Raw genomic sequence first — 27,309 nt, 5'->3', positions numbered from 1 at the left:
GCCGATTTTGGCCAGTTTATCTTAAATCCTGATAGATTGCCAAAATCATCTATTACTTTGAGAAGATGAGGTAGGGAGGTGGCAGGGTTTTGCATGAACAAGATTACATCGTCTGCATATAAGCTAATGTGATGCTGTGTGCCCTTAATTGAGATCGGTGCTATGGACTGGGATTGTCTTATGTACTGTGCTAAAGGTTCTAGGGATAGAGCAAATAGTCCGTGACTAAGAGGCCAACCCTGTCTGGACGAGCGTGACACAGGGAAGGGTGGAGAGCAGAATTTACCTGTTAAAATCATGGCAGATGGATCTGTATATAGTACTTTGATCATATGAATGAACCCATCACCTAACCCCATCCTTCTAAGTACTGCCCATAAATAAGACCATTCCAACCTGTCAAAGGCTTTCATTGCGTCTAAGGATAATACAGCCGTAGGAGGTGCGGCATCCTTGCTGGCATCTATCACATGCAGTAACCGTCTAATATTATCTGTGATCAGGCGGCCTCTTATGAAGCCTGTCTGATCAGGGTGAACTAAAGATGTCATATGCTTTTGAAGTCGGATGGCTAGTACCTTAGCGTACAGCTTGAGATCGGTTCCAAGGAGGCTTAAGGGTCTATAACTGCTGCATTCGGTGGGGTCCTTATCTTTCTTAAGTAGGACAGATATGAGTGCCATATTGACATCCCTGGAGAAGTTTCCCTCTTTGACTGAGTGTAAAATCATATCAAGTAATAGGGGTCCAATTACATCCCAGCATGAGAGGTACAGTTCGGGTGGAATGCCATCCCAGCCAGGGGCTTTACCACTTTGCAAGTCAGAAATAGCCTCCCTAAGTTCCTCTAGTGCAGGGGTCAGCAACCTTTTTGACATGGAGTGCCTGTTTGAAATATAGTTGTAACTAGTGTGCCTCAACAATATTCCATGCATCGTAATTTTTTTCTTCTCATAATCAGGTCTTTTTAATGATAATTTTTACATTATTACATCATTATTGTTATTGTTATTATTAACAATATTATTATGACGGTTGTATCAACCCTAAATCTGAGTTGGGGGGGGGGGAGGGAATGCAATGCAGACAAACAGCTGCATACAGTGTGACCATTTCACTCACATTTGCCCATTCATTTTTGGACACATCACACACCATCGGTGTGTGTACTGTACGTGTGCTGTCATAGCTCCACCTACAGGCCTAATGGAGAACACCAGGAGAACACCAGGATGTGAATGGAGGGTGAATGTGAGGTATATTGTGTAAATAAGGTTTGATTGATCGCAAGACTACACTGTAAAAAAAATTATAATAATAAGTTACCAGAACTTAAACATATTGAGTTCAGTTACTGTGTATTAAGGTTTTCAGTTTTCAATCCATAATAAGTTAACAGAAAAATAAGTACACAACCACATTATTTTAAGAACACAAGTTGACTTGGTAATACTCACATTTTGAGTAAAAAAAATGGCTTTTAACATGTGCAATGTTCAATGAAATAGAAAAATAAATAATAAAATTTGTTGATTAATCCCACTGGTCACAATGGTGACCGTAATAATGTTTTTGTTATAAGGCTCTGCAAATGTTACTGAATGATGTAGCAATGTTTCCAGCTAAATTGAAATAATAAACAAATAAAGGGTCTCAATTAAATATGTGGTAGTAAAAAGAACCTGTGGGAGGATTTCAACAAGATAAATGCGACAACAGTGCAAAATATTTCACTATAATATTTCAAAGCAATAATAATAATAATAATAATAATATTTTTTATTTAATTTTTTTAATGCTGCCCCCTGTGCCTATGAAAATGCCCCTGCGTGCCTATGCAGGCACGCGTGCCTAGGGTTGCCTATAGGTGCATCTAACCGTTTAGCGTCTTCCTCTGAGAGTTGAGGTAAGTTAATTTGATCAAGGAATTTCTCCAGTTTATTATGATCGAAGATCACTTCTGACTCGTATCTTCATAGCTAGTAGGTGACTAGGTTTAGAGCCATGAAAGTAATAATGTTGTCTTGTTCTGTGTATCTGAAATTCAGATTGTTGTCTTAACACTTTCACTGCCCAAACTTAATTCCTTTTTACCTCCTTGAATGCCCAGCACCACTTCAATGTTAACGTTAATATCGCCTAATCTATGTTTTAAATTATGGCTATGTGTCTAATCTGCCCGTCGCTTATCAAAGACTCATTTTCCAGTCAACATTGTTGTAGCAGATTGTTTTTTTATCGCTTCATTTCCCATTTTCTAGCATTTTGAAAAGCACTCATTTTCATGGAAAAGTGAAGACATTCCATGATAATCGCCCTTTACTGGAATATTCTAGAACGTTGTCATTCTTCGGCCCATTTATGAATCGCCCCCAAACAAACGCCAGATCATCGATAGTACATGTGCATGCACGCACGCTCTGGCCGCAAGCTGAAAATCGATTCTCCCATTTCCTGACCGCTCGCACAGTCAATCAGCCATATCACATAATCACATAAAAGCTTATATCTCCGTGAAAACGAGTCTGATTATCCTAAGACTGGTAACATAGATTCCTTACCTAAGATAAGATGGTATCCAAATGGATTATTCCAATTCCTGATCGCCATTCCAAAAAATCTATCCTTTTATTGATTCACCGTGTATACTGTAAAAACACATAATCCCCGCTGCTCTGAGGCTCACTAGTGGAGCTGATTGACCCCAGCTGCGTGAGTGAGAAGTAAAATGTGGAGTCAGGGATTTTTTTTCTCATTCATTTTCATTGAGTTCAATCCAAAAGAGTGAATTACCATCTGGGAGACGATAGGGGGCGCTTTTTTCACATCTGAGCGCCTGGAGTGGCTGAATTTCCAACGGTAGACTCGGTTGATGAAATATGATTTCAGATCGCTAATAAAAGAAAAACGAGAAAATACGAGAATTCTCGTGAGTGGGCATTCAACCCGCGGGGGGTAAACCCGAGAAAACTTGGGTTGGGCATTCAAAGTGTTAAGATGGAGTTAATCTCCTTTTTCAACATTTTCATTTGAGACTCCAGTCGACACGAGTAGTTGCGTTGTAAAGAGGAGAACAACGAAGAGTGAAGCACTTCCAGTTGGAGAGACGTTTCTTGCGGAGGTTGGAGGCAAAGATAGTAGTGTTATTCCTGATAAAACCCTTTACCGAGTTCCATAAAGTTCTGGGGTCTTGTACCGAACCCGCATTAAACTGCAGGTATTCAGTGAGTGTATCTTTAAATTGCAGGTTGAATTCATTGTTTTTCAACAGTGTCGAGTTAAAGCGCCATCTTGGGGCTCGGGATGTCATTCTACTGAATGAGCCCTTTAGGAGTAGATAATTGTGGTCTGACAGTGCAATGGGCCCCAATTCAACGTCAAATCTATCAAATAGTCTAGGGGATGCAAAAACATAATCTATTCTAGAAAATGTCCTGTGTCTTGCTGAGAAAAAGGAAAACTCTTGCGCCGTTGGATTTAGCGATCGCCACAAATCATTTACTCCTGTGTCCTTGGACCAGGCCTGTAGTGCCGTAGAGGCCTGTCTCTGGTCATAGGTTGTGGTGAGACTAGATTTATCAATCAAGGGATCCCAGATGGCATTAAAATCTGCACCAATTATAAATGAATATTCAGGGAGATCTAGCATCGCTCTAGTGAGTGAAGCGTAGAAGTTAGCGTCATAAACAATAGGGGCATAAGCCGCTACCAAAGCAATTTAAAGTAATCTATCTTGGCAATAGTTACTCGACCATCTGCATCAGACCACACGTCCAACAATTTAATATTCAACTTCCGTTTCACTACTATAGCTACACCACAGGATTTGGTGCCAAAGGAGGAGTAGCTTATGTTTTGATATACTTTATCCGCCAGCTTTACATTGTCAGCCAATAAAAGATGCGTTTCACTTAAAAGAGCCACATCAACCTGTTGTCTTTTCATCCATGTTAAAACGCTTGTGCGTTTATGATGAATATTAAGACCCCCTGTATTCCAAATCAAGATATTTAAATTAGCCATAGTCTAAACAGGTTGCAGTATGCCTGAGTGTAATTCGTCTGGAGTAGCATTTCATAATAGATATATATCCAACTGTTAAGGTCCTGTTGAGATCCGAGCTTCAGCATAAAACAAACATATAAAACAAAAAAACATATAATCCCCTATTCCCACCCCCCTCCCACCCTTTAAAATACTTATCCAGTATCCCCATATCGAGCATATCAACCATAACAACCCTATGCAAATTGCCATAGGGTCTAAACCTCTCAAATCTACCATAAGTAGATTATTCTCTCAGTGGCTGCTGGCCACACTCCCTTAAAATAAAGAAAATAAAAAGATATAAAATGCCTCAAAAAGTAGAGTACATTCACTTAAACCTTATATGAACATGGCTAAGTTTAAACAAGAAGAAGAAGGAGTAAAAAGAAAAAAGCCTAGAATAGGAATTATTGCAAAAGAAAGGGGTGGGGGGTGGTTATAATACGTGTGCAGTGCGTCCACCAGGCCAGGGGAGGGCGATGTTCAGCTGTGAAGTCTGTTGTTTCCTATGATTCATAGAGTAGAGGTTACAAAATATTCCAGAATATTCCAGCATTGTCATAGTGTAATTAGACCGCCGTGTCAGAAGAGTCGCTGTACAGGGGCGGATTTAGGATTGTAGGAGATCCGGGGCTTAGCCCAGATAGGTGCCCGCGATAGCGGGCAAGGATTTTTTTTTACTTCGACACCACAATTTTTTACTTATACCACCACCTTGAAAGTGTTAATATGCGTCTTTGTTTACGGTTTGATTATCACTGATACAAAGTAAAATAGTTCAGTGCAATAAAATAGTTAGTAAAATAGAATAAAATAATGCAATAGTGCATTGCAATAAAATAGTTATCATCGTATTTTTTCGGGAGGCCGGTAAGGAGTGCATTACAGTAGTCGAGTTGGCTTGAGATAAAGGCATGGATCTGGTTTTCAGCGTCCTTTTGATTTATAAATGGCCGTACTTTAGCTATGTTTCTAAGGTGGAAGAATTACGTTTTTGTCAACTTGTTGATTGTGATATAAAGCTTAGGTCTGAGTCTACCATAACAGACTTAACTCACTCAAATACAGTTAGCAGCTGGATAGACCACAGATGGAAATTAGCTTCTGCTAAATCTGGTGCAAACATATTTTCATGTAACAATGATGAATTGTCAAAAAAAAAAAAAAAAAAAAAAAAAAAAAAATTTAAATAGATTCGGGGCTTTTCAGAAAACATTCGGGGCTTGAGCCCAAGTAGCTAGCCCCGCCCCTGGCGCTGTACAACAGTTCGTCTTATTTTTTTTATCGACTAGTAGATCAACAGCATATGAACCAGATGATGAAATATGCCGTATGTGTGGTTAGCAGAATGTATCAGAGGTCACAGAACATTCCAGCTTAGTAAAAGTGCAATTAGACCATCGTGTCAGGAGAGGGCGTTGTGCAACAGTTTCTCTGACATTTTAGCATCTTCTCTGTGTAGTTCCGATTTTAGTATATGTCTAGCCGGAGTTTCTAGTATGTCCACAACAAGTGAATAGTAGATGATGAGGCTGGTGGTGGACGCCACTATATTCCGAGTGAGTGGCTGGTGGAACGTGTCTGAAACGTTAATAGATCTTGAAGTCCAATAAAAATATGTACACACACAAAGAATACAAAAAAAAAAAAAAAAACTTCACGGACCCACGAAGTCATGGCTCGACGTAAATGACATGCATAAAAGTCATAGATAATTTAAACAGAGCTAACGTTTATCTCCCCAGCCTTAGTGGACGTTCAATGGTTATCAAAATAAAACCGACCAAACCCCCCTTATATCAGATGTAGCGAAACATTTAAATAAAGTATCTAGGCGATATCCAGCGTCACATAGTTAACCTATTTATAAAAACAAAGTTATCGAAATTATATGACGCCGCTTGGCGTTTAAAGGGGAACTATCTTATAAATGGCCTTTTTGAGTGTTTAGCATTGTTTCCTAGCTATGTGAACTTATATTAATATGATCTATGTTTCAAAATTCTCATATTGGCGCATTCTTCCAATTCTCCTCTCACAATATTCACCCTCACTGAACTGAGTCGTTTGAAAATGTGCCTATATGTGATGTCATATAGTCACTGCTGCATGTTAATGTTCAAGAGGCGGCGCAGGCCACACAGTGGTTTAGGAGCCCAGGCTCAAAACAGCTCGAGATCTTGAGGTAGAAAAATGCTGTTTTTGAGGACTTGATTAGAAATACAAAACAATGAATAAAAAAAAAATATATATTACAGAGGTGTTCCATAGACTCACAGGAATTGTGTAAAAGTGCCCAAATAGTGAAAATTAAGCCATAACGAAGTGCTAACTGCACAAAAACAGTATACTGTAGCCTATAACGTGGTGTCCTCTTGGGTCTTCAAGAAGGTTGCCGCTTCCTTAGGCGAGGAAACATGTATCCTCACTCCGTCTTTGGTAATGATGATCAGCTTCGCAGGGTACTGGAGAGACGGTTTGAAACCTAGATTGTAGAGTGATGCCATGGCGGCCTTGTAGCGGGAACGCTGCTCCACGACTTCGGGGCAGTAATCTTCATAGATTTGGACTGTGTGCCCTCCGTATACCAGTTTACCCCTCCTCTTCCGTGCCTCTCGAACAATTATTTATTTTATTCCAATTTGACGTAAGCTAGCAATAACTACTCTAGGCCTGGAGTTATTTGCAGCTTTGGCCCCCGATTCTGTAACACTGATCCAATTTGGGTGTCATAGGGAGGATCCCCACCCCCAGAATTTCAACCAGTACCTTTGCAAACAAGACATTGGGTTGGTCGCAACTCACGGACTCATCCAGTCCTATTATGCAAATATTAGGTTGACGGAGTCGGTATTCGACGTCGGTTAGCTTAGCCATTCGCTTATCGTTGATTCTTTCTAGATCTCCACATCTAGCATCTATCACTTCCACCTTGTCAGCACAAGTACTCAAGCCGGTTTCCATATCGTTTAGACGAGCGGTCTGTGCACCAACCGTTTCCCAGAGGTTGTCGATTTTGGATTCGATAGATTCTTTGTTAGAGGCAGCCTGTTGGTTAGGGAGTGTAAACCGTCCGTTAAGGTGCGCTCGAGCTTGAGCTGGGATTGCGTGAGCTTGATCTGGGATTGCGTGAGCTCTTCGATTAGTTTAGCAATGGATTCCATATCGGTGGAAGCATCATCTTTCTTTGTTTCGCTTGTTTTCTTCTGTGCCATTGTGGTTCTTTCAGTCAATATAGTTAGTTGGAAACCTAAGGTGATGTATACATACAGGTTTAACCGAGTTGAGAGTATAAAAGGAGTCTTTTAAAGTAAAATATAAAAAAAGGGAGTAGCAGCTTAGCAGAATGCGACCTCACATCCTCGACCCGGAACCGGAACTCTAGGGAACTATTTGTATTGTAAAATGTATTTCCTGTCTATATAGACCTGTTCGCTGTATACGTCAGACTCAGTGTGCGCGTGCATCACCAGAGCAGAAAGGAACGTAATCCTGGTCAGAAAAAAACGGGGCAGACTATAATATATATGCATTTGTTAGCCATGCTAGCGATCTAAACAATCAATCCATGCCACAGCTAGATATGTAAAAGGTGAAAGACTCACATTCACAGCCATGCTGATTTGGCAAAATGGCATCCAGCCGTTTTTGTTTGAAACAAAAGGGGGAGTGCCATGGTTTCTCAGCCACGAGAGCCCCATCTTATTATTTTTGCGCAGCAGCTCGCGCAGGTCCGAGGCAACTTAGTCATTGGGGGGGGGGGGGGGGGGGGGTGAGAAAATGAATGAATGTGGATGAGAGTTGTAGCTACGGCTGTGGGGGTGCTGGAGACATGATCCAATATACTTTTATACGCCTGAGTCTTCTGAACACGGAGCGACCAATCCCAAGTCGATCGGCACTTTCTCTGCCGAGCTATAGTCACTTTCCCGCACCTACTCCCGAACTACGCATAGACAATCCAGAGACTCCGTGGTCAATCTGCGCATGCAGAGTTCGGGAGTAGGTGCGGAAAAGTGACTATAGCTTGGCCGAGAAAGTGCAGATCGACTTGGGATTGGTCGCTCCGTGTTCTATTGGATCATGTCTCCAGCACCCCCACAGCCGTAGCTACAACCACTTAACGTCAAGGCTCTCATCCACATTCATTCATTTTCTCCCCCCGCTCTCTCCCATGATTTCAGAATGCCGTAAGTGTTGCCGATTGCTCGAACACGGTATGTTTGTATACAGCAAACAGGTCTATAGCATTAGCAAACATTGCAACAGGAAATAAAACGTGGGTCCTTTTAGAATGTTACAGTTGTTGCTTTTAACGTGTCTATTTAAAGGATACGTTCAGAATGTTTAACCCCTGGCCCTATTTCCTACTCACCAATGGTGCCATGGATCCTTCTCAGTACTAGCCGTGCCATTCTTCACACTGGATACACAGTTCTGCTTAGTTTGTCACAACAAGCCCTGAAGTAAATATTGAGAATGTAGTGTGGAATAGGTTTCAACATTTATTGTATCCAGTATGAAAAACAGTGTGGACGGTGCAGAGACAGGACTCTACTGATCGACAATAGCGTTGGTAAGTATAGGAAATAGCCAATAAGGGTAATTCTGAACTTAACTTTAACATGTATGCCTGCAAGATTTAGTCTATATCACTGCTGTCCCTGCGTCTTCAATCCAATTTTGATTATTTCCATGTGGTTCTCTGTGTTGTGAGCAAGTTTCACTGCTATAAACCCAAATGTACTGTATAACATAATTAGGCTGTTTTTCTTAATTCCCGAAAGGTTGACAAATGTGTGTGTGTGTGTGTGTGTGTGTGTGTGTGTGTGTCCCCGACCAAAGTCATATTTGTCCTCAAACTTGAAGCCACCTACGCAAATGACCAGCCGTAATCCCAAGTCTGAGGCCTCCAGTCTTTAGGTCCGATGATAACAGTCATTTGAAACACTGTGGTGAACATCATATGGGCCACCATCCCCATGAGACCTGAAGAAGACACGAGATGGAAGACTGTTTACAGTATACTGGGTCTTACGAATTGGAAGTGAGGAAGACTTTGACCAAGGGATTGAAGAGGTCTGAGGGGCGTAGAGAGGCAGGGGTGAAACAAACATATCTTGGGAGGATAATATGTGACCAGACACTCTTACCTTCAACATAAGCCATCACTTGTACAAATTGGGCAGATACTTTTCAATATGTGTCTTATGAATCATGGTGATACCACAATGCTCCTTCTGAGCAACAGGGTTTCAAAAAACCAAAGCCATTAAAAAGTCAGCCATTCCGGAAAAACTACTTCACCCAGAAAGCAATGTAACCCCCCCCCCCCCCCCTTTGACACCTCAGTCTGAGAGTGAATGAATTGAAAATGATGTAAACAAGATGAAAGTCTTTCTCTGGTCTGCATCCCCTTAACAATTGTATGTATTGAGCTGTACTGTACCCATTCTGCAATCTGTTAATAAAGTTTTCAATCAATCAAAGGCCATCAGGATCCTCAATGACAACACAATGGCAACACTAAACCCAACCCCCGTTCTCAGGGGCTCATACAGAACCAAGTATTTCACTGTAATTATTCTTTATAAAGAGACACAGGTCTTACCCGACAGTACAGTGCAGATGGCTGCGTAGGCGTTGATTTTGAGTGAGTGCATCTCCTTATGGGAACACAACATCTCCAGCCACATAAGCAGGAATCCCATCCCAAGCAGACCGATGTAGGTGAACTCTGAGATGACTGACAGCCAGAGCACACCTGCAGCGCATGTACAACACACACACACACGCACACGCACACGCACACACACACACACACACACACACACACACACACACACACACACAATTAATAATATGTGATCAATTGTACACGACTGTAATTAATACTATGATAAACTGAATCAACCACCTAATGGACTCATCATGTCACAGTACAGGGAGAAACATTCACAAGTTAGTAAACGTAATAGACTTTATTACACCTACTTACCTTGCGTTTCTCCAGGAGTTAACTCTATAAAGCTACGACACTTTTCGCCTGCAGACAAAATGGAAACAATATTACAACCCAGTGTCTATGTGTCTGTAGTGTCTGTGGGTTGTGGGTTGAGGGAGGGGGGGGGGGGGAGGGGGGGGGGGGGTGAACTACACATGGCACCAGGGAGTTTGAGCCCCATGAATAGAATCATATTGAGCCCAACACACAACCACAGGACAATCTGCACAATTGCTATTTGTTCTCAGATACATTCACACAAAACTTGTGAATGAAATGTGTTACATTCCATTCGTAGAGGCAATTAGGCATAGTCTTTAGTCTGTGCTTATGCGAGGGAACATTTATGCACGGGAGCGCGCGTGCACGTGGCGTCATTAAAACAGCGTGCAACCAGCTTTGATATCAGCAACGCAACACTGGCTACAACCACACATCCAAAACCAAATCGACCCAAAGCTTTAAGTAAAGCCCTTTTCGGACATGCACTTGGGGCAATGTGCAGATAATCGGGTGCGGGCATTGTCCGAAGTAGCACACAGCATGCAATTATCCGGGGGAGACGTGTTCAGACATGGAAATACTGCGCTGGGTTTAGGCATGGGGTGGCACCTAGGTAGAGCGAGAGCATGGCGACCATACAACGTTTCATATCTCTCATCCATCCTCAGTCAGACAGCGGAGCAAAGTGGCCAGCATTTCATCCTGACTTGATATTGTAAAGATTTCCCGTTCCAAAGCATTATTGAGCAAAAGCTGAACTATTTAACAAATTATTACCACTTAATCATCATTTCATACAGGCTAAAACACTGTGAGAAGTACACATTTAATGTGAATGTACAACTTTGCTGCAGTCTCCCAGGTGCGTACCTCCACAAACTTCTCGCAAACTTGCTCAAATCTTGACGAGACAAATGAAATTGAAGAAAATGATGATAGCACAGATGTACATTTTATCCACAACCCATGCATTTCATTATCTATCAGCAGGAAATCTGTACGCAACATGGTTGTCTATGGAACATGGTTAGTCTATATTAATTATAGGAATACACTTGCTTGCTGTGTGAATACTGTAGACAATAATCTGCTCGTGTTCAGACATGGGGGTGGGTCGTAGTGGATTTAGAACTAGGGAGCTGGGTGGGTAAACTCATAGATATATAAACACTAGATGGCTCAAGGCGGAGTCTCCCGCATAGTTCACCGGCGGCCATCTTGCTTGAGTAGACTACTGCTTTAACTCTTTGCCCGCCAAACCAGAGAAAAGTCGGGTGATCTCGCCATGCGTTGAACGCCAAAACCCGAAATGTATTTATTTAAATGTATTATTTATATATTTTTCCCGTGCTATACGATCAGCTGGAGCCCTCTAGGTGTCTTTGATTCATCTACCTGTGTTGGAATTGCAATGACGATCGAATCTCACCAGGTGGCAGTATCGCCTACCTTTTTAACTCTGATTGTCTGAACTAAACTGTCTCTGTCCTGGTCCCTTTCTTTCCTGGCTCGCTCTGAGGGGGAGGAGCTCTTGCAAAGCAATCGCTAGGAGATCTCCTCGCCTCAAAACCTATAGTTTCCCGTATGCGAGTAATTACATACAAATGAGTAATCGCGATCGCCGATGGGATCATTGGAATTATTCTTTTTGGAGTACCTCCTGGCTAAGGTAACGTATATTCTATGTCTACTTTACCGAACCTGAAACATGTTTCTGTAACGATCACAGTGTCGTATCTTACCGGACATAAACCGCTTCTAGTAACGATCGCATTTTCGGGGTAAGACTACCCCCCCCCCCCCCCCCCCCCCCCCCTTTGATGATTTTGTGAAGGCACATGTGTTGATTGATTGATTGATTGAAAAGTTTATTAACAGATTGCAGAATGGGTACAATACAGTACAGTTCAATACATACAATTGTTAAGGGGATGCAGACCAGAGAAAGACTTTCGTCTTGTTTACATCAGGGTCCCCCATTTTCAATTCATCGTAACATATATGACATACACAACATACAGATAGACAGTACTGCTACATCTTTTTTTTGATCCACTTTTTCTCCCATTTTTCATATTTTTTCTCCCATCCCAATTTCGTATCATCCAATTCAACCCTCCCCTGTCACGAACGCTGTTTCTTGCCTCCCACAAGCCGGCTGCAATGTGGACTAAGTCATACATAGCACAAGTCCCCTCCGGTACTTGAGGTAACAGCAGTCGCATCTTTTCACCTGCGCAGCTCCATCTCTCAGTGTCGAGGAGTAACGCGTGGGAGGCTCACGCTGCCCCCGACACTTCCTGATTTTACTGCGCAGGCGCACCAACCGACTTGTAGGAGTCGCTTGTTCACAACGTTCGATCCCCACCCTTCAGTTTTCCCTCCCCGTAATACGGCCAATGTGTATTACTGCGGACGACCAGCCAAACTGAAAAACAATGTGGAGAGCTGGATTCGAACACGCGAATCCTAGCGTCTCCACACTGGTGGCGAGTGACTTGTCCACTACACCACCTAGCCGCCTACAGTACTGCTACATCTATACATTTATGACATACCAGATTTGCAAATACAGTACTGGTATATACCTTTGATTTGGGAGTATTTGGGGTTTCAAGCGATCAACCAGAACGATTTGGGCTTATTGCATAAAACGCGTCATATCTCGCGATCTATGAAAAAAGACTGGATTATTTTGGAAATGGGGCGATGTTTAGCGTGTAGCGTGTAACAAACTACAGTGTGTAGAAATTAACTGATAGTCAGTAATGGACTATGAACAATGCCTGTAAAATTAGCCATACTATTGTCTCCATAGCTATAATACAGAACACATGATGGGTCTGCAAACATCGCTAAAATGGTCAATAATGCTGGCAGTCAATGAGTTAAGGTGATGATCTGCACAAACAAAAATACTCTTAACTTGCTGAAATCTTGACGGATTTACAAACGGTTTGGTTTATTACAAACGTTATTAACGTGGGTATGATTCTTGCTTGGAAGATTTTTAGATTTTTTATGAAAGTCCATTATAAGTATGCAGTATGATAAATACATCTCTAATGTTTTTTAACAAACCAAACGGTTGAAAATTGAGCAAGCTATGGTTATTTCAATAGCACATGCACACGCATGTTATCAGGGGGCGTGCTCCACCCACACATGATGGCCGCCATGTGGCAACGTCAGTCTCTGTTGGCCAGCAGCGTGGGTGAGTCATCTAGTAGTGATATATATATCTATGGGTAAACTGTGTGGAATAATTTGGAATAATGTTTGTATTGGAACATACAGCCCCTCATATTAATGTGTGATTAAGACCAGGAATCCAGTGCATGTCCGAAAGGGGCTTAACTCTACCTTTGCAGGCTTGTAACTCTTTTGTAGTCCAGTACTTATTGTCCAATATTTACTGACAGTGAGCTATGAACATTTGTATAATACTGTGCAGACATGCATACAACATTCTGCACACAGTGGAGTTCACTATTTGATGCAAAACTATGTGATACCTCTAGAAATGCAAAAGGCTCAACACTGTAGTATGTCAATATGCACTATGTATTTGGCATCTACAAACTACTGTATTTTCATAAAACATATAAAGCAATCATAAAAAGCAAATACAAATATTACATTTTTATACAAGCTGCATCATGTACACCAAGTAACTGAGTTAAACAGCCATTTTCTCACCTTAATTTGTAGATACTGGCACCAAATTTGACATGATGCTTCTTAACAAAAATAGTTGGTAATCTTCAGATGCTTTTCTGATATTTTAGTCATTTCCATTTTATGGGGTATTTTACGTGAAAAGTTAAATCCACATTTCCACCCTATACATTTTTACTTTGTTATTCATCACATTGAAACTGAAAAATGAACTCTGACTTTATCCACTGATAGAAAAAGGCTAAATGCATATGAGGTAATATTAGGTAATATGGGTATGTTAATAACAAAATATATCAATTGAAGAATAATTTGCATATCCAATATTTCTTTTGCAGGTGCGTCAGAGATGAGCTTAAAGGGGAACTATTTTACTATTTCTTTCACTATTTGGGCACTTTTACACAATTCCTGTGAGTCTATGGAACACCTCTAATCAGTTAAAGTCAATATATCATAACATTTGCAAAATACATCTTAAAATAGGCCCACAATAGTTCAGCGTGTCAATAGTCAAACCATAAAGATATCCTATCAATGCAGAAAAAACACCAACAATATATCTACTCGAAAAACACAGAAAATATAGAAATGTAGTAAGCATCAGTTTTAGTAGGCTGTACAGCAGTTTATCCTTACAGCAGAACTCCTCATTCCTACCTTGGAGAGAGAGGGTCTGTGAAGGTCTTGCAAATATCATGTTTGGAATCATTAACCCTTTCACTACCACACTACAGAAGGTTAACCATTTCACTACCACACTACAGACGGTTAACCATCTGTAGTGTGGTAGTGAAAGGTTAACCGTCTGTAGTGTGGTATTGAAAGGGTTAAAGTGGGCCGCCTAATGGGACGTTTGTGTTCACTTAGTTATAGGGTTCTTGATGTTTTTCCAATATATAACAGGCCACATGGACTGATCATGTACAGTACATCACACATGTAATGACATCATTGACTGGTAATGTTTTCCTGTATGAGTATGACTAGTACAGTTGACCCTGATCTGCTAACATTACTGTCAAAAAATAGGCAAGGCCTATATATATATGTGTGTGTGTGTGTGTGTGTGTGTGTGTGTGTGTGTGTGTGTGTGTGTGTGTGTGTGTGTGCGAGCGTGCGTGCATGCGTGTGTGCGTACGTGCGCGTGTGTGTATGAATATGTATAAAAAGAGAAACGTGATAATCACTGATCACACGTCTGGTTTTACAGTCCCTAAAACTGTAAAGGTTCCATTGACCATTTTCATTCATATATCTCAGAGGTCAGAGGTCAAGAGACTCCTTTAAAAGTAGTGTGACAATTCTTCACATCAATATTTTCAATCAAAGACTTTAGAGCAATATTATGTAGCCCTCTTCCTGATATGCTCAGTACCTAGGGATTCCTCAAAATCTCTAGTTTCATATTAGCGCTACCTTTGCACTAGCTTTAAAAAAATAAAAATAAAAACACTAGATCGATATCAGCTGGTGGTCATCACTATAGTATTGTTTGAGGGCTCCTGTTAGTCGGGGCCAAAAGTCTTACCATCGTCATGTTTTTCACAGCTCTCCCAGAAGCCAGTGTGGAAGTATCTGAAGGTGTACTTGTCCTCCCCTGTCTCCCAGATATACTGGACTGCGTTGGCCAGCTGCCTCTGCTTTATCTTGGCCAGCTCCTCCTTCCTGGCTGGAGATAGTGTGCGGTTGTAGGGGTTCTGAGTGGGGCTCTCTGTAGGATAGAGAAGAGGGAAACAGCACTGAGGAGAGCAGGGGCACATACAGTAGTACACACACACACGCAAAATGTAGTTGGCTAAACTACAAAGTGCAAACTGCAAACTTGAAAATATTTTGACATGAAAGAATTTGAATAACATCTAAATTACTCTACAATGAATGTGGTTTGTCAAACTAACACCTTGTAAAAGCAGTTTAACTCAACAAAAGTATGGAGTGTCATACACAAATACACTTACTGTATATTTCTGTATATTTTTATTAGAATGTATATACACAACATAGAAAATGTATATCCCGGACCGTATTTTATTCTTAGTCTTATTTTATTCTTATTCGTGACTTTAGTTTTTGACTACCTAAATGTTTACTGTTGTTTACTGTGAGCAATCTGTAGTGCCAAATTTCCCTCGGGATGAATAAAGTATTTGTATTCTATTGTATTCTATTCTATAGTCATAGGCTACATGGAGTAACAGTTGAAATGACAAGTTAATTGTGGGGGTGTTTGATTTAGTGGTCAGGGCAGGCCTGAGGGGTTGCAGAATGGGTACAATACAGTACGGCTCAATACACATAATTGTTAAGGGGATGCAGACCAGAGAAAGACGTTTGTCTTGTTTACATCAGGGACCCCCATTTTCAATTCATAGTGAGAGGACAGGGAGAGGACAGGAAGCAGTTGTTTAGGTGAAATCAGCAAAATGCTGTACCCTCCACTACTGCAAAATGTAGTTAAATGATAACTGATATATGAGTTGACACAGTATATCAGACCGTTCAATACGTTTTCCCTTATACAGATATTGGCAGATTCATACTTTCCATAGGTGTACAATATTTCTGAAAGTGTACACCTTGTAGATGTTCAAAACCCACCACATCTAACATGCTAACTGTACATGTGGGCACGGACCGTTGAGGAAGCTACTCTAAAACTACTACTAGCTATTTCACAAAGTTCTACTACTACTTAAAAAAAAACATAGTTTGTCAAACTAAAACGACTTACTAACTAATAGCAGTTCAATTACATCCAAACTACATTGCGGAAAATTATCACAAGTCTGAGTCTGGAATATCATAATTACACAGAGCAACAACTGAACTGTAAAGTGTGGGTGTGTTTGATTTAGGGACTAGGGCAGGCCAAACCTCACATAGGTCCAGGGCTGTGTTTTAAGGAGGGGACAGGGATTGATTGATTGAATACTTTATTTTGACACAATCGTAGGACAAAACATTTAAAAGACAAAACAATAACAGTGTCAACACGCTGGTAAAAAATGGATAAAACACAATAAAGCCAAGGCTTGTTTCCATTGTGGTCCAAACATGGAACATAAAAAGGCACAGAAACACAAATGGACACATAAATGTACACTAGACAGGACACATCCTAAAAATGTGTATAAAAACACCTAACCTGACAACTCATACAGTTAACTAATGTTAAAAGAAAATCCGCAAACCCTTAAAAGCAACTCATGATAAAAGAAATAAAAGCAACTCATGATAAAAGAAATAAAAGCCAAGTTATGATAAAAGAGATAAAAAACATATTAAGACCAATTTGAGTTGCTGCTGAGCCATGTTTTTAGGGCGGATTTAAATCCGAGAGGGGAGTTCAGGAGTTTTATGAATGTTGGCAGGGCATTCCACATTACCGTAGCCGAGTAAAAAAAAAATGCATCTTTCCCCATGCATGTCCTGACTCTCGGCGGGACCAGGTCCGTGGGGCTTCCTCTTGTGGCGTGTTTGTGGACATCTCCTACTTTATTAAAATTATTTACTAGGTACTTGGGGACCGTTTCTTTCAGTACTTTAAAAACCAGTAGCATTTTAAGCTGGTGTACCCTTTCCTCAACCCTAAGCCATCCCAGACTGCTAAAGTGGGCGGGCGTTAGGTGAGTCCTAAAGTGAAGGTTGTGCAGGAGTCTCACTAGTTTGTTTTGGGAGGTCTGGAGCTTTGTCTTCATTTGTTTGGATATGTTGCTGTACCATGAAGTGCAAGCATAGTCAAAGTGACATTGGATGAGGGCTCCAGCTAGGGTCCTATTTATGAACAAGGAAATTCTAAATAAAAATTTGGTTTTTTGATTGACCTTAGTAATCACTTTTTGTGCCATTTTTTCGTTAGAAAGTTTGTTATTTAAAATAAAGCCCAGGTAGGTGACCTCCTCTTTATCCTCAATAATGTTTTCACCTACTCTAATTTTAAAACCCTGGGATTTCTTTAGGTTGGCGTTTGACCCAAAGAGTATGGCCTCTGTTTTTCCCAGATGTAGAGACAATTTATTGTCACTGAGCCAAGAGCAGATCTTTTTCATTTCACTGCTCAGGACACTTTCCACTTTAGACTTATCCCTGTCAGAGACCAGGAGTGCCGAGTCGTCAGCAAACAGGAACAGGTTGCAATCGCATGCCGATTTCATGTCATTAATATATTAAAAACAGTTGAGGCCCCAAAATGCTTCCTTGGGGGACCCCACATGTCACTAGAAGGGACGAGGACAAGGTGCCATTGATGTCTACCACCTGTTCTCTTCCCTCCAGGTAGGACTTGACCCATTTGGCTGACTTGCTATCAAAGCCTATCGCTCTAAATTTTTCTAGTAGGATGGAGTGGTTGACCGTGTCAAACGCCTTTTGCAGGTCCAACATGACCATCCCGCAGTAGTTCCCCTTGTCCATCTCATGTTTTATATAATCGGTCAGGTACAGTAAACAGGTGTCAGTGGAGTGTGATTTTCTGAAACCTGATTGGAACTTGTACAGTAGTCTATGTTCAGTCAGGTAGTTGTCTATCTGCTCATATACCAGCCTCTCAATTACCTTTGATATGGAACAAAGGATAGAAACGGGGCGGTAGTTACCTGGATCCAGTTTGCTTCCTTTTTTAAAGAGGGGTTACCCTAGCAAGCTTGAGTTATTGCGGGATGTGACCCTGGTTGATGGAGAGGTTGGTGATATGGGCTACAATGGGAGCTATGATGGAAGCAGAGTCTCTGAGAAATCTGGTGGGAATATTGTCATGGCCTGTGGCTTTTGTTGGCTGCAGCATACTGAGCTTTTTCATAACCTCTTCAGTAGTTACTTCAGTCCATTTAAAATCATTTTCACATACACCCAGTTCCTTATAAAAGGCCTGGATGTGCTGTATGCCATATCGGCCAGAGTGGATCGGCAGTTTGTTCACCAAAGTGGTAGCAACAGTTGTGAAGGTGTTTAAACAATTTGCTACACTCAATTTGTAAGAGATGATCGTGTTATCTATTTTCAGGTTGAGATTTGTGGTTTTAGTCTTGAGTCTATTATTGTGACCCAGTGTTTTTAAAGACTTCCACCATTTTTGAGGATTATTTTTTATTTTCCTCAATTTTTTCGTTAAAATAGTTCAGTTTTGCTTTTTTTTATCATATTGGTTACTCCATTTCTTAGTGTTTTACAGGTCTCAAAGAGCTGTTCATTTTTTGTTTTTCTGTATTTAGATAAGCTCTCATTTCTCACTCTGATGGCTTTTAGAATCTCGGCAGTGACCCAGGGCTCTGTTCTAGGGAGACGTTGTTGAGGTGGAATCAGGACGTTTCTGGGGAAATATGGAATTAACTACCTAAACTACATGACCCAAAGTAGTTAATGAAAAAGCGAGTGAGATTTTAATTTAGTTGAACTGCCACCCAACTACTGCAAAATGTAGTTAAACTAGTAATTGAACTACATGTAGTACTACTCCCCAACATTGCCTGTGGGTCTACACCGTTGACCTTTAAAATAACATCATCATACCATAAAACATTCCTCATCTTCATCATTCCATAAAACATTATCTCAAAGAGAGCCGCTTCCTCATCTTCATCATACCATAAAACATTCTCTGGGCGGCTACGTGGCGCAGTGGGCAAGGCGCTCGCAACGAATGCTGGAGACTAGGCTCGAACAGGATGCCTCTCTCCACATTGCTTTCAGCATGGTCGTCCACAGTAATACACATTGGCCGTATTACGGGGAGGGAAACTGAAGGGTGGGGATCGGGCGTTGTGGACAGCGACTCCTACAGGTCGGTTGGTGCGCCTGCGCAGTAGAATCAAGAAGCAACGGGGGCAGGGCCCCTCCAAAGCGCAGACCCCCGACGCTGAAAGATCGAGCCGCGCAGGTGAAAAGATGCAACGGCTGTTACCTCGAGTATCGGAGGGGATTCGTGCTATGTATGACTTAGTCCACATTGCAGCCGGCTTGTGGGAGGCAAGAAACAACGTTCGAAGACAGGGGAGGGTTGAATTGGACGATATGAAAATTGGGATGGGAGAGAAATAGAAAATGGGAGAAAAAGTGGATAAAAAAAAAAAAAACATTCTCTTAAAGAGAGCCGCTTCCTCATCTTCATCATACCATAAAACATGCTCTCAAAGAGAGCCGCTTCCTCATCTTCATCATACCATAAAACATGCTCTCAAAGAGAGCCGCTTCCTCATCTTCATCATACCATAAAACATGCTCTCAAAGAGAGCCGCTTCCTCATCTTCATCATACCATAAAACATGCTCTCAAAGAGAGCCGCTTCCTCATCTTCATCATACCATAAAACATGCTCTCAAAGAGAGCCGCTTCCTCATCTTCATCACACCATAAAACATGCTCTTAAAGAGAGCCGCTTCCTCATCTTCATCATACCATAAAACATGCTCTCAAAGAGAGCCGCTTCCTCATCTTCATCATACCATAAAACATGCTCTTAAAGAGAGCCGCTTCCTCATCTTCATCATACCATAAAACATGCTCTCAAAGAGAGCCGCTTCCTCATCTTCATCATACCATAAAACATGCTCTCAAAGAGAGCCGCTTCCTCATCTTCATCATACCATAAAACATGCTCTTAAAGAGAGCCGCTTCCTCATCTTCATCATACCATAAAACATGCTCTCAAAGAGAGCCGCTTCCTCATCTTCATCATACCATAAAACATGCTCTTAAAGAGAGCCGCTTCCTCATCTTCATCATACCATAAAACATGCTCTCAAAGAGAGCCGCTTCCTCATCTTCATCATACCATAAAACATGCTCTTAAAGAGAGCCGCTTCCTCATCTTCATCATACCATAAAACATGCTCTCAAAGAGAGCCGCTTCATCATCTTCATCATACCATAAAACATGCTCTCAAAGAGAGCCGCTTCATCATCTTCATCATACCATAAAACATGCTCTCAAAGAGAGCCGCTTCCTCATCTTCATCATACCATAAAACATGCTCTCAAAGAGAGCCGCTTCCTCATCTTCATCTTACCATAAAACATGCTCTTAAAGAGAGCCGCTTCCTCATCTTCATCATACCATAAAACATGCTCTCAAAGAGAGCCGCTTCCTCATCTTCATCATACCATAAAACATGCTCTCAAAGAGAGCCGCTTCCTCATCTTCATCATACCATAAAACATGCTCTCAGAGAGAGCCGCTTCCTCATCTTCATCTTACCATAAAACATGCTCTTAAAGAGAGCCGCTTCCTCATCTTCATCATACCATAAAACATGCTCTCAGAGAGAGCCGCTTCCTCATCTTCATCATACCATAAAACATGCTCTTAAAGAGAGCCGCTTCCTCATCTTCATCACACCATAAAACATGCTCTTAAAGAGAGCCGCTTCCTCATCTTCATCATACCATAAAACATGCTCTCAGAGAGAGCCGCTTCCTCATCTTCATCATACCATAAAACATGCTCTCAAAGAGAGCCGCTTCCTCATCTTCATCTTACCATAAAACATGCTCTTAAAGAGAGCCGCTTCATCATCTTCATCATACCATAAAACATGCTCTCAAAGAGAGCCGCTTCCTCATCTTCATCACACCATAAAACATGCTCTTAAAGAGAGCCGCTTCCTCATCTTCATCATACCATAAAACATGCTCTCAAAGAGAGCCGCTTCATCATCTTCATCTTACCATAAAACATGCTCTCAAAGAGAGCCGCTTCCTCATCTTCATCACACCATAAAACATGCTCTTAAAGAGAGCCGCTTCCTCATCTTCATCACACCATAAAACATGCTCTTAAAGAGAGCCGCTTCATCATCTTCATCTTACCATAAAACATGCTCTTAAAGAGAGCCGCTTCCTCATCTTCATCTTACCATAAAACATGCTCTTAAAGAGAGCCGCTTCCTCATCTTCATCACACCATAAAACATGCTCTTAAAGAGAGCCGCTTCATCATCTTCATCATACCATAAAACATGCTCTTAAAGAGAGCCGCTTCCTCATCTTCATCTTACCATAAAACATGCTCTCAAAGAGAGCCGCTTCCTCATCTTCATCATACCATAAAACATGCTCTCAGAGAGAGCCGCTTCCTCATCTTCATCATACCATAAAACATGCTCTTAAAGAGAGCCGCTTCCTCATCTTCATCTTACCATAAAACATGCTCTCAAAGAGAGCCGCTTCCTCATCTTCATCTTACCATAAAACATGCTCTCAAAGAGAGCCGCTTCCTCATCTTCATCATACCATAAAACATGCTCTTAAAGAGAGCCGCTTCATCATCTTCATCATACCATAAAACATGCTCTTAAAGAGAGCCGCTTCCTCATCTTCATCATACCATAAAACATGCTCTTAAAGAGAGCCGCTTCCTCATCTTCATCTTACCATAAAACATGCTCTCAAAGAGAGCCGCTTCCTCATCTTCATCTTACCATAAAACATGCTCTTAAAGAGAGCCGCTTCCTCATCTTCATCATACCATAAAACATGCTCTTAAAGAGAGCCGCTTCCTCATCTTCATCTTACCATAAAACATGCTCTCAAAGAGAGCCGCTTCCTCATCTTCATCTTACCATAAAACATGCTCTTAAAGAGAGCCGCTTCCTCATCTTCATCATACCATAAAACATTCTCTTAAAGAGAGCCGCTTCCTCATCTTCATCATACCATAAAACATTCTCTTAAAGAGAGCCGCTTCCTCATCTTCATCATACCATAAAACATTCTCTTAAAGAGAGCCGCTTCCTCATCTTCATCTTACCATAAAACATGCTCTCAAAGAGAGCCGCTTCCTCATCTTCATCACACCATAAAACATGCTCTCAAAGAGAGCCGCTTCATCATCTTCATCATACCATAAAACATGCTCTCAAAGAGAGCCGCTTCCTCATCTTCATCTTACCATAAAACATGCTCTCAAAGAGAGCTGCTTCCTCATCTTCATCATACCATAAAACATGCTCTTAAAGAGAGCCGCTTCCTCATCTTCATCATACCATAAAACATTCTCTTAAAGAGAGCCGCTTCCTCATCTTCATCATACCATAAAACATTCTCTTAAAGAGAGCCGCTTCCTCATCTTCATCATACCATAAAACATTCTCTTAAAGAGAGCCGCTTCCTCATCTTCATCATACCATAAAACATTCTCTTAAAGAGAGCCGCTTCCTCATCTTCATCTTACCATAAAACATGCTCTCAAAGAGAGCCGCTTCCTCATCTTCATCTTACCATAAAACATGCTCTTAAAGAGAGCCGCTTCCTCATCTTCATCTTACCATAAAACATGCTCTTAAAGAGAGCCGCTTCCTCATCTTCATCTTACCATAAAACATGCTCTCAAAGAGAGCCGCTTCCTCATCTTCATCTTACCATAAAACATGCTCTCAAAGAGAGCCGCTTCCTCATCTTCATCTTACCATAAAACATGCTCTCAAAGAGAGCCGCTTCCTCATCTTCATCTTACCATAAAACATGCTCTTAAAGAGAGCCGCTTCCTCATCTTCATCATACCATAAAACATGCTCTCAGAGAGAGCCGCTTCCTCATCTTCATCATACCATAAAACATGCTCTTAAAGAGAGCCGCTTCCTCATCTTCATCATACCATAAAACATGCTCTTAAAGAGAGCCGCTTCCTCATCTTCATCATACCATAAAACATGCTCTCAGAGAGAGCCGCTTCCTCATCTTCATCATACCATAAAACATGCTCTTAAAGAGAGCCGCTTCCTCATCTTCATCATACCATAAAACATGCTCTCAGAGAGAGCCGCTTCCTCATCTTCATCATACCATAAAACATGCTCTCAAAGAGAGCCGCTTCCTCATCTTCATCATACCATAAAACATGCTCTCAAAGAGAGCCGCTTCCTCATCTTCTAGACTATGGCACAATGAAACTTTAGAGGAGCAACAGTATTCAAGCCACAACCCACAGGTTAGCATACCATTTTTTATCAGATGCTAGTACTGAGCAACATCTACAAGATGTTGAAGGTACATGTTCAGATACACCAGAAGCCTGTGGGAAAGATGGCTACCAAATGGTTATCTCTATAATGGAAAAGAATATTGAGCAAAGGTCTGAAATATAAACTCATATCAAGGCTACTAGAATGTCCCACATAAAAAAGAAGGGGAAAAAGGTCCTTATCCTTTATACCAGTGATTGAACTACATGTAGTACTACTCCCCAACACTGTACACATGGCATGCAGTCACATAGGGTGATATGCTCTCCCAGAAGCCAGTGTGGAACTATATGAATGTGTCAAATGGATTTGCATCATTATTATTATTCCACTGATGTCTATATTATAACACAATGCATCCAGAAGTCTAAGAAAGGAGAATCAAATCAAAACACACACACACACCTAAAATCCAAACTCAGCCAATAAAACATTTGTAGGTATGCATGTGGCATTCTATGGAGTCCAATAAGAAAATAGAATGTGTGTTTAAGAAATGATGGCAAGATTCAAAACATGGGGGTAACATACAAATTGTATCCTGCCGTGTCCACAGTGCTGGAAAGTAATTTTTACTCAAGTACTGTACTTAAGTACAATTCCGAGCTACTTGTACTTTAATTTTAGGGAACTTTATACTTTTACTCCACTAAATTTCAAAGTAAATACTGTACTTTTTTTCTCCACTACATTTATCTGAACCCATCAGTTACTTTGAAGAAAAAGATTTTTCATAAAAAACATTGCAATAATGTATGAAGATTATATACTTTCACATTTGAAGAGTGTCAACTTCAAGAGGACGTAAAGTAAACAGAGCAGCATAACTGGACCACATACCACTTTTCTAATTTAGTCAGAGCAGCATAACTATACCACATACTGTACCACTTTAACAGAACCTACTGTATAGAGGTCAATGGTCGAGGATTGAATGCTCCCAAGCACTGGAATACATAATCATCATGTAGAATACATACTTTAGATATTTAAGTACTGTGGCAGATATCACCCCGTCTCATGGATATGTGAAGGACAGGAGGTACTACTGCCACGGGAGGAGTAGAAGCAATTGCTAGATCCTAATGTGAAACACTGTGATTTACCATACCTTGCTATATTCTTACCCTACCTACTTTCATACACTTCCAATGAAATTCATATGTCGGTTCTATGATGTTGGAGTGATGCTCTGTTGTGAGGAGAAGATGACTTTTGACCTAAATCTAGCAAAGTTGTTTACCATTCCAGTTAGGTACATCGTGAACCTCACCGCCTAGCCAAGGTTGATTATCCTAACTGGGCCATTTTCATCTGATTGAACAATCTTATCACACTTTTTACTGTAACATTGCTATTTACATTTTAAATTTTTATGCTCGCCTGTATTTTTTACTTATATGTCCGTTCTATTTTATAATTTTTTGACTATTTTTAAACTTAATCATTTTAAACTATTTTATTATTTGTATTACTGAATAGAGAGCCTATTAGGATGCTAGATCCTAATGTGAAACACTGTGATTTACCATACCTTGCTATGCTCGCTCATGCCTGTATTTTTTTTTTACTGTTGTGAAGCACTTTGAACTGCAACCTCTGTATGAAAAGTGCTATACAAATAAAGTTATTATTATTATTATTATTATTATAATTAGGTAGCTGATTAGTACTGATAGAACACACATGTGCATCATTAGATCACCCACATCCCACACACACACTATAATACACTAGGTCAGATAGAGTTGAGTGGTGGTGAGGTAGGAGTTGTTGTATTGAGAGAGAGATTGTTGTGTACAGAGTTTTGCGAGGTGAGAGGTAGTGAGAGGAGAGGTGAAGGCCAGAACCCCCCTTGTGTACTGACCCTGGACCGGACCACTACTCTGAGTATTGAACAATCCTTTTTCTGTACGAGAGCCTGTTTTGTGTTTTGGACATTGGACTGTATTACGAACATTCTATTTGCCCATCGAACTATATTCTGCCTGTAGTCAATAAATATTCTTATTGATTGATATTGCACTTGTGTGGACATTTGAATTTGTTTGTTTTTGAACCGTGACGAGTCTGAACCCCACCAGGCTCGTCACAATACATTCAATAGCAAATACTTCCCTACTTTTACTTAAGTGGAGGACCTTTACTTTTATCAGAGTTACTCATTTATATTTCAATGAATTTTACTTAACTAAAGGAACCACTGCGCATCCATGAGTCACACCATGGTCTCAGAAGTGACAGACTCCTGTGTTTTAGAGTCACATGCATCCAGCCTGCACCACTCCTTCCATGAGTGTGTGTGTGTTCATGAATCAGGTAGGCCTCTCATTTTGGAAGTCCAGGGGACAGACGGAGAACATACAGTGATGGAAGTTGAGTCTAGTGTGGAGGAATAGATCTGATAATCCCGTTCAGGATTAGGCACATCTCGTGAGGAAATAAAGGGCAGAGAGCAGCAGACATGGACCACAAACTCACACCCACTCCCAGATTAATAGTAAGCCAAAGTTACGTTCCCTCAGTGACCAAGGTATGTGCAAAGAAAAAGGATTAAAAACTCATCAAAACCAAGGACAATCTAACAAGTCAGAAATATCCATCCAACTAGATTAGTAGTTCTGGGTATTGGTTTTAATACGGGGACAAAGGGAAAGGATAATGAAATACAATACATTTTCAAAATCAAACTATCGAGACCTGATGCTTTGTTGTGGCAAAATCAGAGAGCTGCCTTTTAAGTCTCTGATACATTCTGTAAGATCTTAGATAACAGTATTTATGTTTTGGTTCTTGACCCAAGTGAGCATTAAATGACAATCAATAACATATTGGCCACACACACACAAAGAGTTAATTGCTCATTTAATTTGACTGGATTTCTCACAAGCAGTGTTTTAACACTCATGATACCACTTTGTTATCTGATAGGCACGTGTCAAACAATAGGCATCGGTCGATATGGGGAGGGAAAAAAACGGATATTGGTATTGGCCTAAAAAAAAACATATCGTGTATCCCTACAGTAGGCTATTGTAAATGCTTCTCCCCCAACTGCATAGTGCACCTTTGAGGGAATTTAGGATCTATAGTACAGAGGAACTAGGAGGTGGCAGACATTTGACACCATTTGATAGGGCAAGCTCAGTACCTGTGGTGTAAGGCTCGCTGTTGTTCTGGCCACAGTTCTTCATCTTGACAGGCGAGAGACAGAGGGGCTTCACCACCTTGTGGGTGCCCTCACACCAGTAGGAGGTGCAGAGAGCCAGGATGGAGAGGGCCAGAGCCAGAGAGGTCAAAGTCAGGGAGAGCAGGGAGCGAGAGCGACGGGACAGGCTCTCCAGCATTGCCAAACACACACACACGCCAAGTAGCAGGAGCAGGCAGGAGAGAGGAGATGAAAGCGAGGGGAATAGCTACGGAGGGAGGCGCAGGCGGAGTCCAGGCGAATGGAAGAGAGGAGGAGGAGGAGGGGCCAGATGTTTTGAGATGTTTACAGAAAGGGATAAACTGCCAGGTTACAGAAGACGAGGGATAAGAGATGAAGCTGACGTAACTGTACAGAAGGAAGATGGCTGGAGAAAGTGAGGTTGTAAAGTCAGAGAGATTAAAAGAGAG

At 41.1% G+C, this 27,309-nt stretch overlaps 1 protein-coding gene across 1 annotated transcript in view; it reads right to left on the bottom strand.

The window, feature by feature from the left end:
* The window catches only part of LOC311246794 (germ cell-specific gene 1-like protein), a gene marked incomplete at both ends in the record, with an annotated part of 30,115 nt that extends 3,077 nt beyond the window's left edge, over nt 1-27,038 (bottom strand). The window contains 5 exons of the mRNA XM_084337044.1: nt 8,925-9,036; nt 9,659-9,811; nt 10,046-10,093; nt 15,264-15,446; nt 26,843-27,038. Coding sequence (XP_084193170.1) covers nt 8,925-9,036; nt 9,659-9,811; nt 10,046-10,093; nt 15,264-15,446; nt 26,843-27,038 — 692 coding nt within the window. The remainder of the gene's footprint in view (nt 1-8,924; nt 9,037-9,658; nt 9,812-10,045; nt 10,094-15,263; nt 15,447-26,842) is intronic.
* Nucleotides 27,039-27,309: the final 271 nt, after the last annotated feature.

This window comes from Notolepis coatsorum (genome assembly GCF_963971535.1).
Source record: "Notolepis coatsorum genome assembly, chromosome: 19".
NCBI classification, from domain to species: Eukaryota; Metazoa; Chordata; class Actinopteri; order Aulopiformes; family Paralepididae; genus Notolepis; species Notolepis coatsorum.
The sequence above is the reverse complement of the archived record's forward strand: the minus strand, read 5'-3'. Positions and strand labels throughout refer to the sequence as shown.